General features: G+C 39.4%; 2 protein-coding genes and 1 long non-coding RNA gene across 3 annotated transcripts; all 3 read left to right on the top strand.

Moving 5' to 3' along the window:
- The first annotated feature begins 377 nt into the window (after positions 1 to 377).
- LOC134823399 (uncharacterized) lies at positions 378 to 7,163 on the top strand. Its single transcript, XR_010161285.1, has 8 exons — positions 378 to 573; positions 793 to 866; positions 1,360 to 1,442; positions 2,397 to 2,540; positions 2,767 to 2,828; positions 4,677 to 4,877; positions 5,624 to 5,840; positions 5,948 to 7,163. It is a non-coding gene; the product is annotated as an uncharacterized LOC134823399 (long non-coding RNA).
- A 3,965-nt stretch (positions 7,164 to 11,128) lies between these two features.
- LOC134822661 (poly(U)-specific endoribonuclease-like) lies at positions 11,129 to 13,208 on the top strand. Its single transcript, XM_063833848.1, has 2 exons — positions 11,129 to 11,703; positions 11,824 to 13,208. The coding sequence occupies exons 1-2, from the start codon at positions 11,153 to 11,155 to the stop codon at positions 12,164 to 12,166; spliced, it is 894 nt and encodes a 297-aa protein (XP_063689918.1). The 5' UTR covers positions 11,129 to 11,152; the 3' UTR covers positions 12,167 to 13,208.
- Positions 13,209 to 13,383: 175 nt separating this feature from the next.
- Positions 13,384 to 17,878, top strand: LOC134822545 (serine/arginine repetitive matrix protein 1-like). The gene is made up of 12 exons (XM_063833653.1): positions 13,384 to 13,497; positions 13,715 to 13,840; positions 14,055 to 14,172; positions 14,415 to 14,586; positions 14,778 to 15,043; positions 15,152 to 15,296; positions 15,704 to 15,829; positions 15,939 to 16,099; positions 16,218 to 16,342; positions 16,504 to 16,593; positions 16,720 to 16,903; positions 17,324 to 17,878. Exons 1-12 carry the CDS (start codon positions 13,384 to 13,386, stop codon positions 17,602 to 17,604), a joined length of 1,908 nt encoding a protein of 635 aa, XP_063689723.1. The 3' UTR covers positions 17,605 to 17,878.
- Positions 17,879 to 17,966: the final 88 nt, after the last annotated feature.

The raw sequence follows: 17,966 nt of genomic DNA on the forward strand, positions 1-17,966 counted from the left end.
ACTAATTTCGAATAAATGTATAGATGCTGCATTGAATTCATGAAGATATCATTCGTTTTGAGCAATCATTCCCTTAGCTCCCCCATTCTTTGATTGTTTCAAAGAAGTAGTCAAACTACAATATGTATTGTTTAGTTACATCTTTAGGTAGGGTGCCCCGCTTAAAGAACTGGATTCTTCCAGGAAGCATCCCGTGCACAGACCTTGGTCTACATATATATTAAATTATTAACCATTCATTCTGTATATTGTGCACGAAAATTTATTTCAATCAAAAACATCTATTGCTTGTTATTTAAGCCATTTCATCTCTAGTAGATTCAAATAATTTCTGCAATTCTGAATTATGTTGCTGAACAAACTTGACAATCACCATTAGAAAGAAGGTGACATGTTTATGGACCCAGAACTAGCTAAGACAGCTAAGACTCTGTGTACATGCGAATCACTTCAAGAATCTTCTTGATGAAAGAAGCTTGTGTGGTTTGTTAAAAGACTTCGATCCGCTCACAGCCATGCAGATTAAGACGAATTTAGATCGACATTATTTTGATAACAATGAAAACTCAAATGGTTTGATTTTTAGCTAAATTACCATAATTATTATAATTAATTAAATACAGGCTGACAATGTTTCATTTCACAAAATGTATCTGAATAATGTAATTTTAACTGAATCTTAAGCTGTTCAAAAAGCTTTGTTAGATGATGTTATCGATGCTGTATAAGTTGAAACCTTTTGATGATGAGAGGTACATGAACAAACCTACACTAAACAATACTACATTCCAGCTTGAAACGAAATGAGTGGAGTTGAACGACGCCTGTTTATCGAAACTACATCAATCAACTTTTCAACTATGCAGGTTATTAATGAAATGAAATGAAATACTACTACTTTGTCGGAACTAAGTCCGATCTACGCCAGATAACCCCCTCCATATATCCCTGTCCCGCATCAGAGTTCACAGTTCCTCTTTTGAGTTTGTCCCAATTTCCTTCAGTAACATAGACAAGTAGCTTTGTCTTGGTCGGCCTTGCTGTGCTCTACAATGCATAGGTTTCCATTAGACTAAATCACTGGCAAGTAGCTCAGGATGTCTGATGCAGTGTCCTGCCATTTTTAGTCTCCTGCTTCGTAACTTGATTGACAGCCTTGGTAGACTACCATACAAAATTATATTACTGATTAAAAATTATATCACACATTTTTGTGTGAACATTTTCAAATCGTTTGGGTGGGTGCAACACCCTTTGGGTGGGTGCGCACCCACCCGAACCTACACGGTGGAGCCATGCCTGCTTTGGCTATATGTTTCATTTCCAAGACCAACCGCTGATGGATAACTCGATCTTCAGGTGATCGATCTGGAGAGATGAAAACAGTCTTAGGATCTTCACACAGTCTCAGCTTTTTGGCATTTACTAATATCTGATGAACGGTAAGTTAGAATTATCTAGCGAAACTTTGACTGGTCTAGTCTTGTTGGCTGATTTTCTCCCAACCCAGATAGCTTCAAAACGTGGTTTTTCTTCAATCTGCTGAAAAATCACGGTAACTTTATTGCACAGTTCCTCTTCATCAGTCTCCTTCAAACCAAAGATGAGCACATTCCTACTGCGATCCTCTTCCGATACACCATTCTGTACAACCTTTTTTAAATTCTCTTCTGCAAGCACAGGTGCATTTTTAGTCACAGCTTGACTGTATGACTTCATCTCAGCTTGGACAGTGTCTTGAACGGCGGTCTTGACGGTGGAGTGCATGGATTCCAACTGCTTCGATTTAGTTTCCAGAAGTTCAGCCTGCAGCTTGATAACAGTACTTTGCGATCGGATAAGATCGCTCTTCAACTCCTCCATATCTTTCTTGTTATCCAGAAACGTACTTACATGATTATCGGTAGTCTGATACGCAGAATACAAATTATAAATGTTTTACTGAAACTGACTTCACTGGCTTTTTGAACGTTTCAACTGAAAACTCAGATTTATTGTCACAGTTCGTAGCTTCCGCGAGTTCAGTGATCCAACCGTTATAGACCTCATACTCTTCAGTAATGTAGCTAGGTAGAATAAACTGACAATCTTTGAAGAGTATCCATTTCCTCCATCGATTACTTGTACTTGTATAAAGTAAAAACACAGTACCAGCAAAATGGCAGTTGTAATGTAGCGATAAAATAGAGATATGAGCTAGATTATCAACACGTAAAAAAAAACTGTAAAACTGTATCATAATATTATTATGCTTTTAACATCATCTGTTGTGATATACATGACAAAGGGTTGGAAATGTACAGTAACCTTACTATATTGCAATTACACAATATTATGTGAACGACCCCTAACCCCTTATCTAAGGCTCTATAAGTATTGAATAATGATAACTGCAGGATTTCAAAATGTACAAGGCATCATATCAAAGATTGCATATGCCCGAAAGAAGGACAAATCCAATTTGGCTCTCTGGATGTATGGAAAGCTCTCAACCTTCCAGAAAAGGACTGGTTAACGGAACACTTAAATCCCTCCGACAGGTAATTATTATAAATAATAATTTAGTCTACACTTCATTATGTCAAATCACCTACCATAATGAAGAACTAAAATTGTTGTGTTACGTAACCAAGTTACGTAACCAAGTTTAATGTGACTCAATTTTGGTGGAACTTTAGAATTTGGACGTTATATCTATCATGTTCATCTTAAATCTCATATTATATACTCAATATTCAATTAAACAGACAAAGATAACCTCTCTAGGCCCTCTGGTGGTGACGTATAAGTGCTTTCTCAGTACTTTCTCTCGCTTTTGGACAAATCCAGTGAGTTAACTTTTTATCAGTGGTCGACCGGGGGCAGGATTCTGACCGGGGCCGGGGAGCCCCAATATAGCCGGGGCCGGGGCTGACCACTGAGAATTGGCCGGGGCCAGGGTTTACCCCCGGAGAATTGCCAATCTTTGGCTGGGGGTTGTGATTTTGGCCAGGGGGCACCGGGCGACCACTGCTTTTTATGTCACGATTTTAAAACTTTATTCATAAGTTTATGAAACATCAAAACTCTGCATGCTCTGCATTATGTAAAGTCAGTCATGCACTAGAGCACAGTTCACATATAATAACATAATCCAGCCTAGGGGAGGGGGTTTGAAATCGCTTGTGCTAGAGTGATTTATACTCAATAGCTATGTGAAAAGTGGCTCAAGGAGGGGAGACCGACGTAAACAATTTTGAATTGGTAGAAGTTAAGTTTAGGCTTTAATAAAAAACTTCACCGGACCGTTCCAAGCTGCCTACAAAGCTGGCAGGAGCTGTGCCGACCTAGTTTGGGCACAGAGCATGCTCATATCTGTAGTAATGAAGAAGGAGTTTGAATGGAACAAAGTGAGTATTGACATGTCAGCTGCCTTCAATACCATCCGCAGAGGTACAACAATCAGACTACTAGAAGCTGCAGGATGCTCCAGAGACGACCTGAGGCTTGTACAATACCTCATGGCTAACACCACTCTAGTAGTCAGAGTGTGTTCTACTGACTCAGAGATGTTCTCTTTCAACATAGGAGCCTCCCAAGGAGACAGCACAGCTGGTAAATTGTTTACCCTCAATCTAGCTGGAGCTGTAGTGCACATAAGAGCAGTCCTCCCCTCAACCCCCAACCCTCCGATAGCCGATAACCACATGCCTCTTGAGTCCGGCTATTCAGACGATGTAGAGGAGATTGGTGAAGATATGGAGGAGTTACAGGATATCTTTCAGATCTCCAAGAATATTCTCAGTGAATGGAGTCTCTTTGTCAATGACACAAAGACAAAGTTTACCAGAGTGTATTTAGAAGAAGTTGGTGCATGTGACGAGTGGGATAATGAACTAAGAGGAAAAGAGGAGTGGAGAAACGAGACGCTTCTTGGTACTAAGCTTGGATCAGAGCAGGATGCTACTAATAGAATGAATAAAGCTAACACCGCCTTCTGGTCATTTGACAAGCTGTGGTGCCAGGGATCAGAGAGGAGTCAGATAACTGAGAAGAGAAAGATCAAATCTACGACTCACTAGTAGTATCAGTGCTCCTGTACAACTGCTGCTGCTGGGCCGTACCTCAGCATGTTCTAGAGTCTGTTGATGTTGTTCAGAGGAAGCACCTCAAGCGCATCCTACACATCTATTGGCCTAGCTCAATATCTAACAAGGCCCTCTACGCTCGTACCCAGACCAGGCCCCTTTCCGAGAGAGTGGAAAAGGCACGGTGGACAATGCTAGGTCATGTTCTACGCATTGACAACGACACGCCTGCCTACCAGTCTCTGTTATTTGCTTCACTAGGATGTCAAACACTAAAGGGACGAGTGGGTAGACACAGGACTAATTTGTATGATATTATTGTGAAAAAGGACCTATTTAAGAGACAAATTTATTTGAAAAATGAAGATGATTTTACCAACTTAGTGAACTTAGCAAGAGATAGAGTAGGATGGAGGAGTTTATTTACTTTGAGACATATTGAACGAATGAGTCTTCGTAAGCGTAAATAGGCCAGCACTTTGCTGAGCCTCTTTAGGTGCTCTTTTGTTTATAGATGTTATTATATATTTAAAGAATATCATTCTTTTACCACATACATAAGACTTTGCCGTAGGGTATACAAAAATGTGACCATTCATCAATTTTCAGAGTGCTGTATCTGTACCCGAATAGAAATAAAGGATTTTAATGACACAGTTTTCTTCCGCTCTGAAAGTGAACGAATTACAAAACAGTCTAGAGAATTCCTCGCCCTGCTGCAGAAGATCAATCCTGGGTTGTGCTCACCAAAGCAAACCTCTTTTTTTGTGTATTCAGTGTCTTAACTATGTAAAAGACAACTATAACAGGGTGAGTGGTTTCCTCCTGTTTTACTAACATTTAAAAACATCAGGAGGTGACCGGGATTCCCGGTACCGGGATTGGCAATTTTGAGCTATCCCGGTCCCGGTCCCGGTCAAATGCTGATTTATTTATTTATGATCCCGGTCCCAGTCCCGGTCCCGGTTAATTCGGGATTCTTGGTCCCGGTCCCGGTCCTGGTCCCGGTCAATCACTCAAATTTGCCGGGATTTTGACCGGGATCTTTTACATAATTTCATTCACTGTGATTTTAAGTTTTTCCTTTCATTCATTGTGAATTTCATCTTTAAATATCCTCTGAGCCAAATACAACAATGTTTAAAATTGCTTAACAAGTTTGAGTAATAAATTATGATCATGAATTAACCAGTAATCGACCGGAATTCCCGGTACCGGGAATCCCGGTACCGGGATTGGCAATTTTGAGCTATCCCGGTCCCGGTCCGGTAAATTGATAATCTCAATTTTGAGCTGTCCCGGTCCCGGTCCCGGTCCCGGTCCCGGTCCCGGTCAAGTCACATTTTGTATCCCAGTCCCGGTCAGGCCTGAAATCATGTCCCGGTCACCTCCTGAAAAACATTATTATTCAAAGGTAAATAGACAGCGAGTAGTAATTTTTAATCCATTTCTATCGGATTTGCAAACTTTTAAAATGATATAACACTTGTACGATCTCAAACTTATGTGATATGATACTGTTGATATAAATGTGGGAAGTAATAAAGTATTTGCAGGTGTACAGTGCTGTTTCTGAAATTGACGAATCCTCTTGTGATGAAGATTGAAGAAGCTATTGCCATCCAAGTGGAAAAAGTCCCGCCTTTGTCACCCTCCTCGAATAGAACTAAGAAAATGTGGAGACTTTCTTCATTTAGTTCCAAATCAAGTGGACCAGATGTTGATTTGTTTGAAATGGACTGAGACTTGTGTTTCATATGCCAGGTTGAACAGGTTTGTGTGAAACTTTTGCTCGCAAATATAATTATTATACATATTATCTCGATTTAATTTTAAGAGTATGAGAGGTTATTCTTCTTTAACAATACGAATTTCCCTAGACGTTAGAAACGAAAAAGGATAGTCTGATTCAAGGAAAAGATAATAGTTTCTTCGTCGATTTCGCAACATACTATCTGTGGACATCTACAGAAATCGTCAGGATCTGTGCAACATCGATGTTAATCCTGATTCGCACATGAACAAGTGCCCTGTTCTTAACCCTGAGAGTCTCGGAAAATATCTCTATAGCAAGCTAGGTAGATATCACAAAACATGTCGTTTGAGGTACAGCAACTCGAGGGTGAAACAATTGAAGGGTAAATTATCTGAAGCTGTAAGTTTAAAACCTGTCTCTAAGGCAGGTTTTAAAATGGAAAGACACGTGTCCACGCACGACAACACCAATGCTGCATTAATGAGTGCAGGTATTGATACGGACCTTTTAACTGGAGCAGGAGAATGTTTTACCAGAACTGTACCTCGTGTCTGACCTGAAGCTTAAGTACAATGACTATGTGACGTCTAATTTATCTGAGAACGCTGCAAACTCCAGCAATGTTTAATCTGATCACATCAGTTTTCAGAAAGACAATGTCGGTAAGACGAGTTTGTTTCGACAGCAGGATCGTATCTAATCTTGCCGCAACAATAGATGCGGATAGAGATGATAACACTTTAACAAAGACAGCACTCTTAAAGGAGATTAGAAAAGAAATCTTTCAATGTAGAAACGAATTCTATCAGAAGATTTATCTTCAAAAACATGTTCGATTTACTGATCGGACTGTAGAAATATAGTGTTTATGTGGATTAATCTGTTAAAGCAGGGCTATTGTATCATTTTAACATTAACTTTGCATAGTGATGATACGTTTATTGTGTCTCTTGTGATTATCTATTTCTACAGTGTTACGGTACCACGAGGTTTCTGGCGCAGTGACGCGCTTTCGAGCAAATATCGTGCTAGATACGTCACGCGCCGCAACCGAATCAGATTTAAGTGCACTTTTTCCATTGTAAACACTACATACGACGCGCAACACGTTCTACGAGGTCGAAATTTTCGAGGTCTCTAACACCGGAATGGAGCAATATTTAGACGATCTGACACTTTCTAGGGCTTAAGCAACCTAAGAGAAATTAGGGGAACAACTCAGAAAAAATTTTTAGTCGATATTCCGGTGTCTGTAGATGTCCGAAGTTTTGGCAGTAAAGTGCTCACAACACAGCTTCTGAAGGCTCTAGAAGGTTCCCGATACCGTCAGAGTGTTCAGTACACTCCATTCTATCATATAAGAACCCTAAAAGAAGTCCCAGGGCTCTAGCAAAGAAGCGTGATATTTGCCCGTAAGAGCCTCTACTATTAACGGGTGATACTCGTAAAATATTTGTTTTAAATATTACTCGTCGACAGGACAGTCGACAAGTCCAACTCGGCGCGCGTCCTGGTAGGTAATAAACCTAAAACACATTTTCAACTTTATTCCAAATATAAGACCATTACACCAAAACCGTCAAAAAAATGTTGACGGATGTTACTCGTCTACATTTCTTCGAATTAGCGCGCACCGCTTTCTTCTCAAAATGACCGATGGCAAGTGCTAGGAAGCTAGTAGCGCGCGCCGGGCCAGACCATTAACAATGGTTAACAAAGAATTCAACTCAGAGCGCATCTTGGTAGGATTGTAATTGACGGATGTTACTCGTCTAAATTTCTTCGAAGTAGCGCGCGCCGGACCAGATCATTAACAATAGTCAAAATTGTAAGCCTACCGATTTTCGAAACATCGAAACTGAATCTGCAGAATTTCAAGAACATGAACAATTGTTTACTGGGCCGGGCCGCGCTCAGCCTGTCATTCCGCCTAATCTCTATTTAATGTTGTTTACAACATTAAAGCCTGGGGTCCTCAGGTAAAAAGCAACCTGTCAAATTTTTTGAGCGCGCACAAGGATTTAATAAAGTTTTGTAGGTTTATAACCTACCTTGTATCACGTTGCGACCCCCACGGTCGTTTCACCCTTTATCGTCCTGACGATACAGGGGAGCCGCGCACTTCGTGCGGGTCAACGTATGACAAAACCTACCAGGACGCGCGCCGAGTTAATTGGACTCGTCGACGGTCCTCGTCGACGGTAATATTTGGAACAAATATTTTACGAGTATCACCCGTCACCCGTTAAATAAAGTTTAGCTAAAGCACTTCTGACACAATAGCTTCTTCAAATTAATGTAATTTGAATGTTTAATTTTTGTTTGACGGATCTGATACTCGTCTACATTTTTTAAAAATAGCGCGCTCCGCTTTTTAAAAAAAAATTTTTTCCGAGGAAAGTGCTACGAATTCATATTTTACTTTATTTATCACTGTGATCAGAAATATGTCAGTTCATATTTGAACATTGAAGACTTTTCATTGTTGAGTGTCAGAGAAGCCAGCAAGAAGTTATAATTCCATTGTCATACCACAAAAGTAAAGCTGTCAAATCGTTTTTTATTTAACTCATGATTCCACTGCTATCAGGTACAAAGTAGATATGTGTAATTTAATGACACATCATTCAGTACAGAGCAGTGGCGTAACGTTAATGGCTGATTTAACTTGGCGCCCCCCGGCGGCTCGAAAAAGTTGCCCAAATTTTTTGAGTTCCTAAAAATAAAAAATTTAAAAAAAAAAGGTCGGGTACCTTTTTTTGGCGCCCCCTACAGCTTTTTTTTTGCCCCTGGAGCAAAAAAGGACCCCACAAGTTTGTTTCACACCGACTGAGCGCTAAATTGGACAGGGGGATACACCAGGGGCGACTTTTCGTTGAGAAAGGGCGCCTTTTTGGCGCCCCCTGAGGGTGGCGCCCCCCGGCGTAGCCGGGGTGGCCGGGGCAGCGTTACGCCACTGGTACAGAGTAGTTTTACTGGTACAGAGTAGTTTTATATATATATATATCTAGCCCTTTGGCTAGAGAATACTTTCTTGAATATTTTCGATAGTTTTTAATATTGGTAATATTTATGAATTGTAATTGATTGATATGTAATATTTAGGCCCTTGGCCAGTTTTCACAATAATATCTCCAAAAAAAATATTCCCGCTGCTAATTGCAAGTGGCCAGAGAAATTTAATCCGATTCTTTGTTTGATATATTTGCACAACATATATCTTAATAATATCAGATTTAGGTTCATATCAATGGGATGGCCTTGTTTAATTAAATTTCAACTCTAGTACCCATTTTGAGTCACATTAAGTTGGACTGAAGAATGTGATATGTTTATATCAATCTTCCTTTTGTTTCACTTCAGTCATCAATCACGTTCTAGTTAGCTTTTTCATTTCTATATCTGCCGCCCAGACTACGATTGTGTTCCGTCAAATATTCTCTCAACCTGTTCTTTTTTTAATGTCCAATATCACAATCTTATATCGAACGCCTGATCTAAAAATCGTTTGCGCAATACAATTACACACAGTTAGTGGTCACCTTTCCTGGCTATCTCTGCCCTGTGTCAGAAACAACTGTAAAGTCAATTTCGAGATAATTTTCGAGAGACCCCCCCCCCCCCGGCCCCCTTAAGGGGTAAGATTAAGGAGTAAGATTAAGGAGTAAGATTCAAGCCAAATAAGCTTAGAGAAACCCTCCTTCCTTTGTTACATGAGTTCCCTCAGCCCCCCTCTAATCTGCATACGTAAGGGCTTACAACAAATTTACCAGAAGCATATCATTATAAAATTATTCAAACAATATACACATAAAATAGCAATGACCCTATATAAAATCTACCCTTTAAGAATTAAAAAGTTTCCTAAACAATCAAAAATTACCCTTGGCCTTATGGCTCCAAGTTAAGATCTAGACTGTTTATATCAACAATGTTTTTCTCGCACCTCTGTCTCCACGGAGAGAAATCACTGTTGTTCTTAGGATTTCAAAGCAAAGGCGCTTTCTAATGTATCCTACAGCATCCGAGTACCTCTGGCCAGTGTGGTACTCCATCTTACTGGCCAGCTTCTTAACCAGTCTTTCAGCTTCACCACTCATTCCACCAGAAGTCGAGAAAACTAAAGGTGTGAAGCTTCCTTTCTCCACTTCAAGAACCCTTGTGTTGTAACATCGCTAACATCGCTTTTTATCATTTTCATGGGACTGGTACATCGCTGGGATCGATTTGCTTGCATTGGGGGGGGGGGGGGGGGGGGGGGGGGGGGGGGGGGCTGGGGCATGAAATACCCTTACATCAAAAAATGCCCTCTCTGAAGCATTCCAAATCGATCTTGCAGAAATGTCCAGCCTAGCTTGGTCTCCTAGGACTGTTCCCTTATAACAATAGCCATTTTCGTATTTGAGACTTGTTACTTATGACAGACACACTTATATTGTGTGATAGACACCCCAGTTGGATGATTTTAGAGGATACGCCTACAAAATCTCTAAAAAAGTGTGTTTCTAGAGCAAAACGCGCAGTTTTGCAAGTACTGTAGTTAAGTTTTTCAAAATTGTCCCACATTCAAACAACGATTTTGCGCCCCCCTAAGATGGCGTCCCCCGCACAGCAGGGTTGGCGGGGCCCTTTGTTTCGCCACTGCCACCCCCACTCCCCCTGTTTTGACCTTATATACAATACTCATGATACTGTACTTGTTCAGCATGGTAAGCTTAAAGTATTATTATGAGTATCTATGGTGTGCAGAAGTTTTGAACATTAGTCAAATATCTATAACTAGAGGCTAGGGACTGGGTGGCTGTTAAATCCCACTGTCCCCTAATCTAGGGAGATAGCTTAGGATCCGTTATATCTGTGCAAAGTGACACATCTGTGTAATGTCTCATGAATTTTCATAAAGCCCCCCTAGGTGTACTTGATTCAAGCCAAATTAGCTTTAGGAACCCCCCCCCTCAGTCTGCAAATGTAAGGGCTTGCGTCACAATAGCCATTCTTCGTGACAGACACACTGAAAGTTGGGGTTTCTACACAATTCGCTTAGTGCACATCTAGTGTACTGTATATTAAATTGGGCACTCAGTGGCCGGGTTATAAGCCCAAATTATGTATGTAACTGATTCCCCGCCCCCCCCCCCCCCTGCGGCCCCTCCCCAGTCCCCCCTTTTTGTTATTGTGACCTTAAATACAATACTTATGATAAATTGCATTTATTCAGCATGCTAAGCTTAAAGATGAAACCCCTGTAATGGACCACCAAAAAATTCTTGCATTCTTACTCATCACACTTTTTACATCTAGGTACATCTATATCTCTCTGAAAGGTATCATGGGAGAGTATGATGAAGAGTTTGTACCGAATGAGGATCTCTCAAATGTTATCCAGAGAATGTGGACAGAAGATGACAACAGAGCTGTGGTTGGCGACGATCTCGTAATCAACATGGGGAAGCGCACTTTCACCCGGGATCAGTCAGAAGATAGGTCATCAGAGCCTCTTATTGAGTATGTCAATGAAGAATTGTTCCAGAGAGAAAGCTACAAAAGATTCTATGATTTGCTTGATAACTATGAAAGTGCTGTTGGGGTTGAAGAGGTCATGACTCATATGGAGATCATTGAAATGAAGAAGTTTGTTGATGTAGTTGTCAGTAGTCGACCTATGAAAATAGCTCAGGAGTATCTGGTGGAGAAGAATTGGGCACCAGCTGACGAAGAAAAGTTCAAAGATTGGTTGTGGGATGTTTGGTTCACATTGTACAAGCGTGGTCGAGGAAGAGGAAGATCCACTGGAGATTCATCTGGTTTTGAGCATGTTTTTGTTGGGGAGATCCGAAATGGCTCAGTCATTGGGTTCCACAATTGGGTTCAATTCTACAGGTTTGTTAATTGTCTCTGTATTTACGCAGTATACACCCATACTTGTTATCAACCGTTTTACACTTGAATTCCAGCAAATGAGTATGTTTTGAATTGTGATTAGAATTTCTTTTATTTCAGACTAGAGCAGATGGGCAAAGTCGATTATCGTGGCTTTATTGGAGGGAAACGAAAGCAAGATGAAGAATTTATGATCACAATACAATTCTCTTGGGACGAAGATCTTGCTGATAATGATGATGGGGCCGTTAAGGCAGTGGGTGGAACCATGCTTGGCACATCTCCAGAATTCGAGATGGCAATGTATACCTTGGCATGGGTTTATGGAAAGGAGAATGATGTGGTCAATATTCCAGTTGCTATCGAGGATCAAGAGTTTTACTTGATTGCTCATACTTTCAAGGGGAAATACCTGGGTACATGTTTCACCTCCCGTACACCCCAGGTGGATAGAAGAAGATAATATCCCTATCAGTGAAACCAGATGGTATCTCCTGCTTTAAATCATTTAAAGGAATGGTCCGTCTTGAGATCTATGAACTTAAAAAATGCATGCATTTGTTAAGAGTTTTAATTGATAAATTTTAGCATATTGGGTTGTAGATATGTTTATTTTGTTACTTTTAAAGTTAGCTTAAAGATTGTCGAGTATTGTCTATGTTTAGTACAATTTTAAGAGCATCATTAAAATTGAGTACCTAATCAGTAATCATGATAAAGTAATTTATGTGTTATTGTACTGCCTGTAATACAGTAAGTGTTGTTGGGCAGTGCCTTGTTCCACTTGTAGTACCAGTTGGATCTAAATTAACAAGAATTGTCACGATCCTGATCTCCCTTATCAACTCTTTTTCAATAAACAGCACTTTCACAGTATATATATAGCAAATAAAGTAAATTTCTCTGAAACAGAAATTAAACTTTCACTGAATTAAATGTAAAAACAAACACAAATTATAGATTTCTTGAACTGGTCTACTGGAACGAGGTTGGCCCTTGCCAGGGCCTCAAGACTAACCTTTTATAAGCTTACGTTTGATTTATAAGACGGATAAAAGATTTATTATACTACGTTAAATGTTTCTGATATCAGTTTTTCCTGTCCATGATGCTGTAATTTTATTTTAAAATATAAATCCTTCAGTTTGAGATAATATAAACTATATGATGTAAAAGATTTTTTTGCTTTTTTCAATTCAATGATTACAGTTCAGCCATATTTTCAAGTTTATACAGGATATAAAACACTTTCTACCGATTGGTTATAAATCATAGTAAATAATCTAAGATGATCCTAAATTGTACATATTATGATAATGACGTTTTCTATAAATATTAATGGGTTGGCAGTTTTTAACTATAAGAATATTTTACTACCGCACACATTTCGATGTTGAGATAATTTTGTAGATTATTTTAGATTATGATTACGTTTGCATTTGTAGTTGAAGTTATTAAGTTTACAGTGTAATATGTAAAACTATATTGCAAAAATTTTATTTCAACCGAAATATAATTGTCTTACTCTAATATATACTTGATGGTGTCCCAGCTAAAGCTGAAATATATTCAGCTAAAGATCTTTATCGATATTACATACCATACTGTCTATAAAAATTACAAGGCTGAACCATTTATTGTTATGTTTATTATCCTCCAATAACAATTGACACCACTAGGATGGGTGATGGAGGATTCTTCAGAGGCACTAGTGCAAACCAAGATGCCAGGTTTCTTGACAAGCAAAAGAAGCTCAAGGCTCAGATGAAGTTTGATCCTGTTTTGGAGACCAAGGTGATCAATTTTCTCCATACCCGTTGGGACATTTTTATTTTTATTGTTACCCTACCCACCTATAATTTATATAACTAGCAACCGGAGACTGACAGACTGTCAAGTAGATAAACAATAGCGAAACTTAGTGAAACTTAGATAAACAATAGTGAAACTTGAAACGGTTAAACAAGTCAATACAGGTCGTTAGTAGGTTTCTTAAATGTAATCCCTTTAGATCGATATGGAGAAAGTCTCTGTGGATACTGTCAAGCCTTGGATTAACCAAAGGATTAATGAGATTCTTGGATTTGAAGACGAAGTGGTGATAGACTTCGTTTTTAACATGCTGGAGACTGAACGGGTATGGTGAAACTTTGGATCAATATAATTTGCTTTTGAAAGATTTTTAAAAGATTCTGAGAGCAATTGTCATTCATGTCGTTTACAAGTTCAGTTTATGGATAGCAAAACAATCAATTTGGATTCCTCATCGCTCCTATTAAAATAAATATGGTGAATCTAGAAACATATCGCTAATTTCAAGCATACTCTATAAGATCAAACCACTCTTTCAGCACCCAGATCCTAAAGAACTTCAAATTAACTTGACGGGATTTCTTCAAGCTCGACCTTCCAGAGAGTTTATGGGTGAGCTGTGGACCATGCTGAAATCGGCTCAGGAAAACATTGCTGGTCAGTAGAAGATTGTTGGCTTTTTTGTGATTTTTATCACATTTTGATTTCGATTTTATAGCTTGACCGTATTCAACATGTTACAGGGATTGATAACATTATGTGACAAAATTTGGCCCATCAGTTTTTTCTCCATAAATATTCTCGAACAAATTCTCTTTTTAAATGTGGACAAAATCTCAAAACATGGAGTCCAGAGTCGAGAAACACTTGTTAACACTTCATTAAAAAAACTTAATCAGGAATACCGACTGCCCTGTTGGAGAAGAAAAAGGCAGAGATCCAGCAGAGGAAAGAAGAGAAGAGCCGTATCGAGGAGAAGTTGGCAGAGAAGGGTGTCCCCCAGGACCCCAAGATCTCAACTACAACATCTGATTCGCTTCAGGAACAAGCTAAAAGAGACAGGATGTCGAAGTGAGTACGAAATTTTGTTTAAAAGATAGTAATCCTTGGTGGCTTTATTGACTGGCTTTTATTATTATTATTGGCTTTATTAATAACTTTATTTATCTGGCTTCATGTTAGCCGATTTATTTTAGTGAACAGAAAGTGTAGAAGTATTAACCTTCTCTCTTGTTTCTGAAGAAAAAAACCCTAAATTTCAGAACCCCCTCCCCGGAGCCACGTCGCAAATCCTCACCCAGTCGACGAAGGACTCGCTCTCCTCGCCGGCGGTCCCGAAGATCTAGGTCAAGAGACAAGTCGCGCCGTGATAGAAGCAAAGATAGAAGGCGGCGGCGCAGTCGTTCCAAAGATCGCGAACGACGGCGGCGACACGACAAAAAGGATAACCCGAAATCAGAAGGTCTTACTGTGGACGCCAAACTACCAATCAGTGCTGAATATCAATCATCCCCCGACAACAAACAAGGCACATGCTTTTATTTTGAGAATTTATAAATAATTAACTCACGAACAATTAAAACTGGGTTTCGGATTTTTTTATCCAATAAATATTTAACTGTTCACAAAATAATAGGTGACCCAGTAAGAAAAGAAAAGACACCATCCCCAAGTCCAGATGTGGAGAGATCAGATAAGAAATCTGACCCCGACAAAACCAAACGCATAACCCCGACTAAAGAAAACGAAATTCAGAAATCTCTTCTCTCGCTTGCCTCTAGGTAAATGTCAACGTGGATTATTGAAAATTTCCATGGGGAATTTAATTAGTTCCAACGTTACAACTATCCTTTGTGAATTGAGATACGTATTCTGTATTGTTTAAGCCACATATCAGATACTAGAACTTCTTCAGTTTTCACGTTTAATCTGGTATTATACGTCAGCGGCGAAACGGTCTGTCTCGCATAAATAAAAAGCCAATCTATTTTCGCGTGAACAATCTTCCGCATTGCGCGCACTGTGGACCAACCACGCATGCACTCTTACAAGGATCTTTCCGACTGCTCTCTGTTTTTCCTACAACATGCAACAAGGGCTCAGGCTAATTACAAAATAAACTAGTACGACCTCTTTCTGTAATGATCGTTCCCCTTCAAAGTTCGTAACTATGCTATACCCATATCAGCAAGAAGGAGGAGGGATCGGATAAGAAGCGTTATAGGAAGCGAGAGAGTGCCAGCAGCAGTGACGACAATAAGAGCCCACCACCACGTGACCGAAGTAAAGACAGGAGATTGGAACGAAGACGAAGGTAGATAAGATGCATTTTAATAGATGTATTTTGTAATTCTGTATCCTCACATCACAAAATAGCTGATTTTTTTACTAAGAAAATTTTACTCACCTAACATTATTTCCAGATCACCGTCTCCCAGACGGAGATCGCCCAGAAGAAGGTCCCCCTACCGCCGCCCAGCACCTCGATACCCCAGCCCTGCTCGCAGACCTCGCCGGAGAACACCTACTCCTCCTCGAAAGGAGAGGAGGAAAGAAAGAAGTGAATCTCCTGAACGTCCTACAGGTTTCTACCTGCTGATATTAAACCGACCTCTTTTTTCTACAAAGCGTTTGGTATTTTGTCTCAGATTTGGGAAATGCTTTTCAACACTGCGGATGTTAAACAAGTTTTCTTTTCGCAGAGAAGAGTGAAGACGAAACTGGTAAAGAAAGGAAAAAGAAGAATAAAAAGAAAAAGTCCAGGAAGAGATCGCCGGTTGTTAAATCAGCGTCAGAAAGTCCAGAGCCTAAGAAGAAATCCAAAAAGGTTTATATAATTCGCCTACCTTTTATTGTTCGTACATGTACCCAACCTCGACTTTCCTCCGATACATTATTGATAGTAATCAGTTATCACCTTGATACGAATTATTATTTATTCATAAGTGATTTCATATAGTCAGACTTAACATATCAATCTATCATTAGGATAAAAAGGATAAGAAGAAAAAGAAGAAGAAACGAGTTGTGAAACCGGCAAGTGACAGCGAATCAGAAGCTAAAGCGTCTTCAGATGAGGTAGCTTATTATTGTTGGAAAGATTTACTATCCATTTAGGATATATTAACTCGGATGCATTCAAACCTTCTGTACTTATGGTTAACTGTGTGTGTTAACTGTTAATATTAATTTAATGTTTATCAGAGTGAAGAATCGGAGCCTGAGCCAAAGCCAAAGAAGAAAGTGAAGAAAACGCGAACACCGACTCCTCCTGTGGAATCTTCTAGTTCTTCGGATGAGGAAGTCGTGAAGGAGAGATCCAAGGAGAGATCCAAGAAGAAGAAGAAGAAAAGTTCTTCTTCTTCTGAGGAAGCGAAGATAGATTCAGGTTTGCAAATCGGATGACGCACTTTTAGTGTCTACATTTGTTTTTCTCGATAAACCATGGGCATTCAAAAATTGAAATTAAATGACCAAAATCTTTTTTCAGTGTTATTTTGTATAAATCATTTTGTTGATTAACTAAGACTGATAGTTCCGATTGCAGTATCGGGAGTAAGTGATAAAGTCAATATATTGACGGTATGTTCTGCTGAGTGTAAAAGTGCTGCTCAGGGCAACCAATTAATAAGATTTTGTCAATTAGCCAGAGTCTAAGGCACTTGCCATTTTGTCGCCGTAGTAATTATCGAATATTGATGCTATGCCAATGCTATAGGTTGCATTAATTTCTTGTAGTTATAGTGCAGTGGTTACATAGCTTAATGGGAAAATAATCTTTAAGATTGTAAAGAAAATCAATCTTCAGAATCGTCTGGATCTGACTCAGAGCCTCCTTCTCCCGAACCAAAAAGGAAGAAAACGTCAGAGCCCTCTCCCAGAAAGTCATCATCATCATCTGATAGCTCTGAAGAAGAACCTCCCAAAAGGGCATCCAGGAAGAAAAAAGGAAGCAGTTCTTCGGAAGAAGTGAAAAAGAAGAAAAGGAAGCCGAAAAAAGAATCTTCTTCTGATTCTGGGTCGTCCTCAAGTGACTCAGACGAGGCAAAATTGCGAAGGAAGGCATTACAAACCTTAAAGAAGCGATAGCAGGAATTTGTTGTTTATTTATCGATATCACAGGGCATCAGCCCTGCTTAAATAGCTGGCTGATCGTACAACAGCGTGGTCGGGGAGGGTGCAGGATAAGCGAACATTAATATTTGATATCTGTTGTCTATTAATAATATTATAATAGGTAAGGTTAAGCGCATAGTACACGTTAGTTTTTCATCTTTACTTGACGGCTGTGATGATATTTTCAATAGATCATTTATTTTCATTTATAATCTGACGAATAAAGTTTCGATTTTCAGCTGTTTTATCATTACATTTACATCTCATGTACCCGGAAAAAAACTAAATTTTATTGGTCTTTTGATCACTGTTCAAACATAATAATACGCAAAAAT

The sequence above is a fragment of the Bolinopsis microptera genome, chromosome 11 (genome assembly GCF_026151205.1).
Source record: "Bolinopsis microptera isolate Bmic1 chromosome 11, MBARI_Bmic_1.0, whole genome shotgun sequence".
Lineage (NCBI taxonomy): Eukaryota > Metazoa > Ctenophora > Tentaculata > Lobata > Bolinopsidae > Bolinopsis > Bolinopsis microptera.

Coding starts and splice junctions, on each gene's coding strand:
- LOC134822545 (XM_063833653.1), top strand. CDS start 13,384: ATGGGTGATGGAGGATTCTTCAGAGGCACTAGTGCAAACCAAGATGCC. Junction 13,498..13,714: donor ATCCTGTTTTGGAGACCAAG/GTGATCAATTTT, acceptor TAATCCCTTTAG/ATCGATATGGAGAAAGTCTC. Junction 15,830..15,938: donor AGATTGGAACGAAGACGAAG/GTAGATAAGATG, acceptor CATTATTTCCAG/ATCACCGTCTCCCAGACGGA.
- LOC134822661 (XM_063833848.1), top strand. CDS start 11,153: ATGGGAGAGTATGATGAAGAGTTTGTACCGAATGAGGATCTCTCAAAT. Junction 11,704..11,823: donor AATTGGGTTCAATTCTACAG/GTTTGTTAATTG, acceptor CTTTTATTTCAG/ACTAGAGCAGATGGGCAAAG.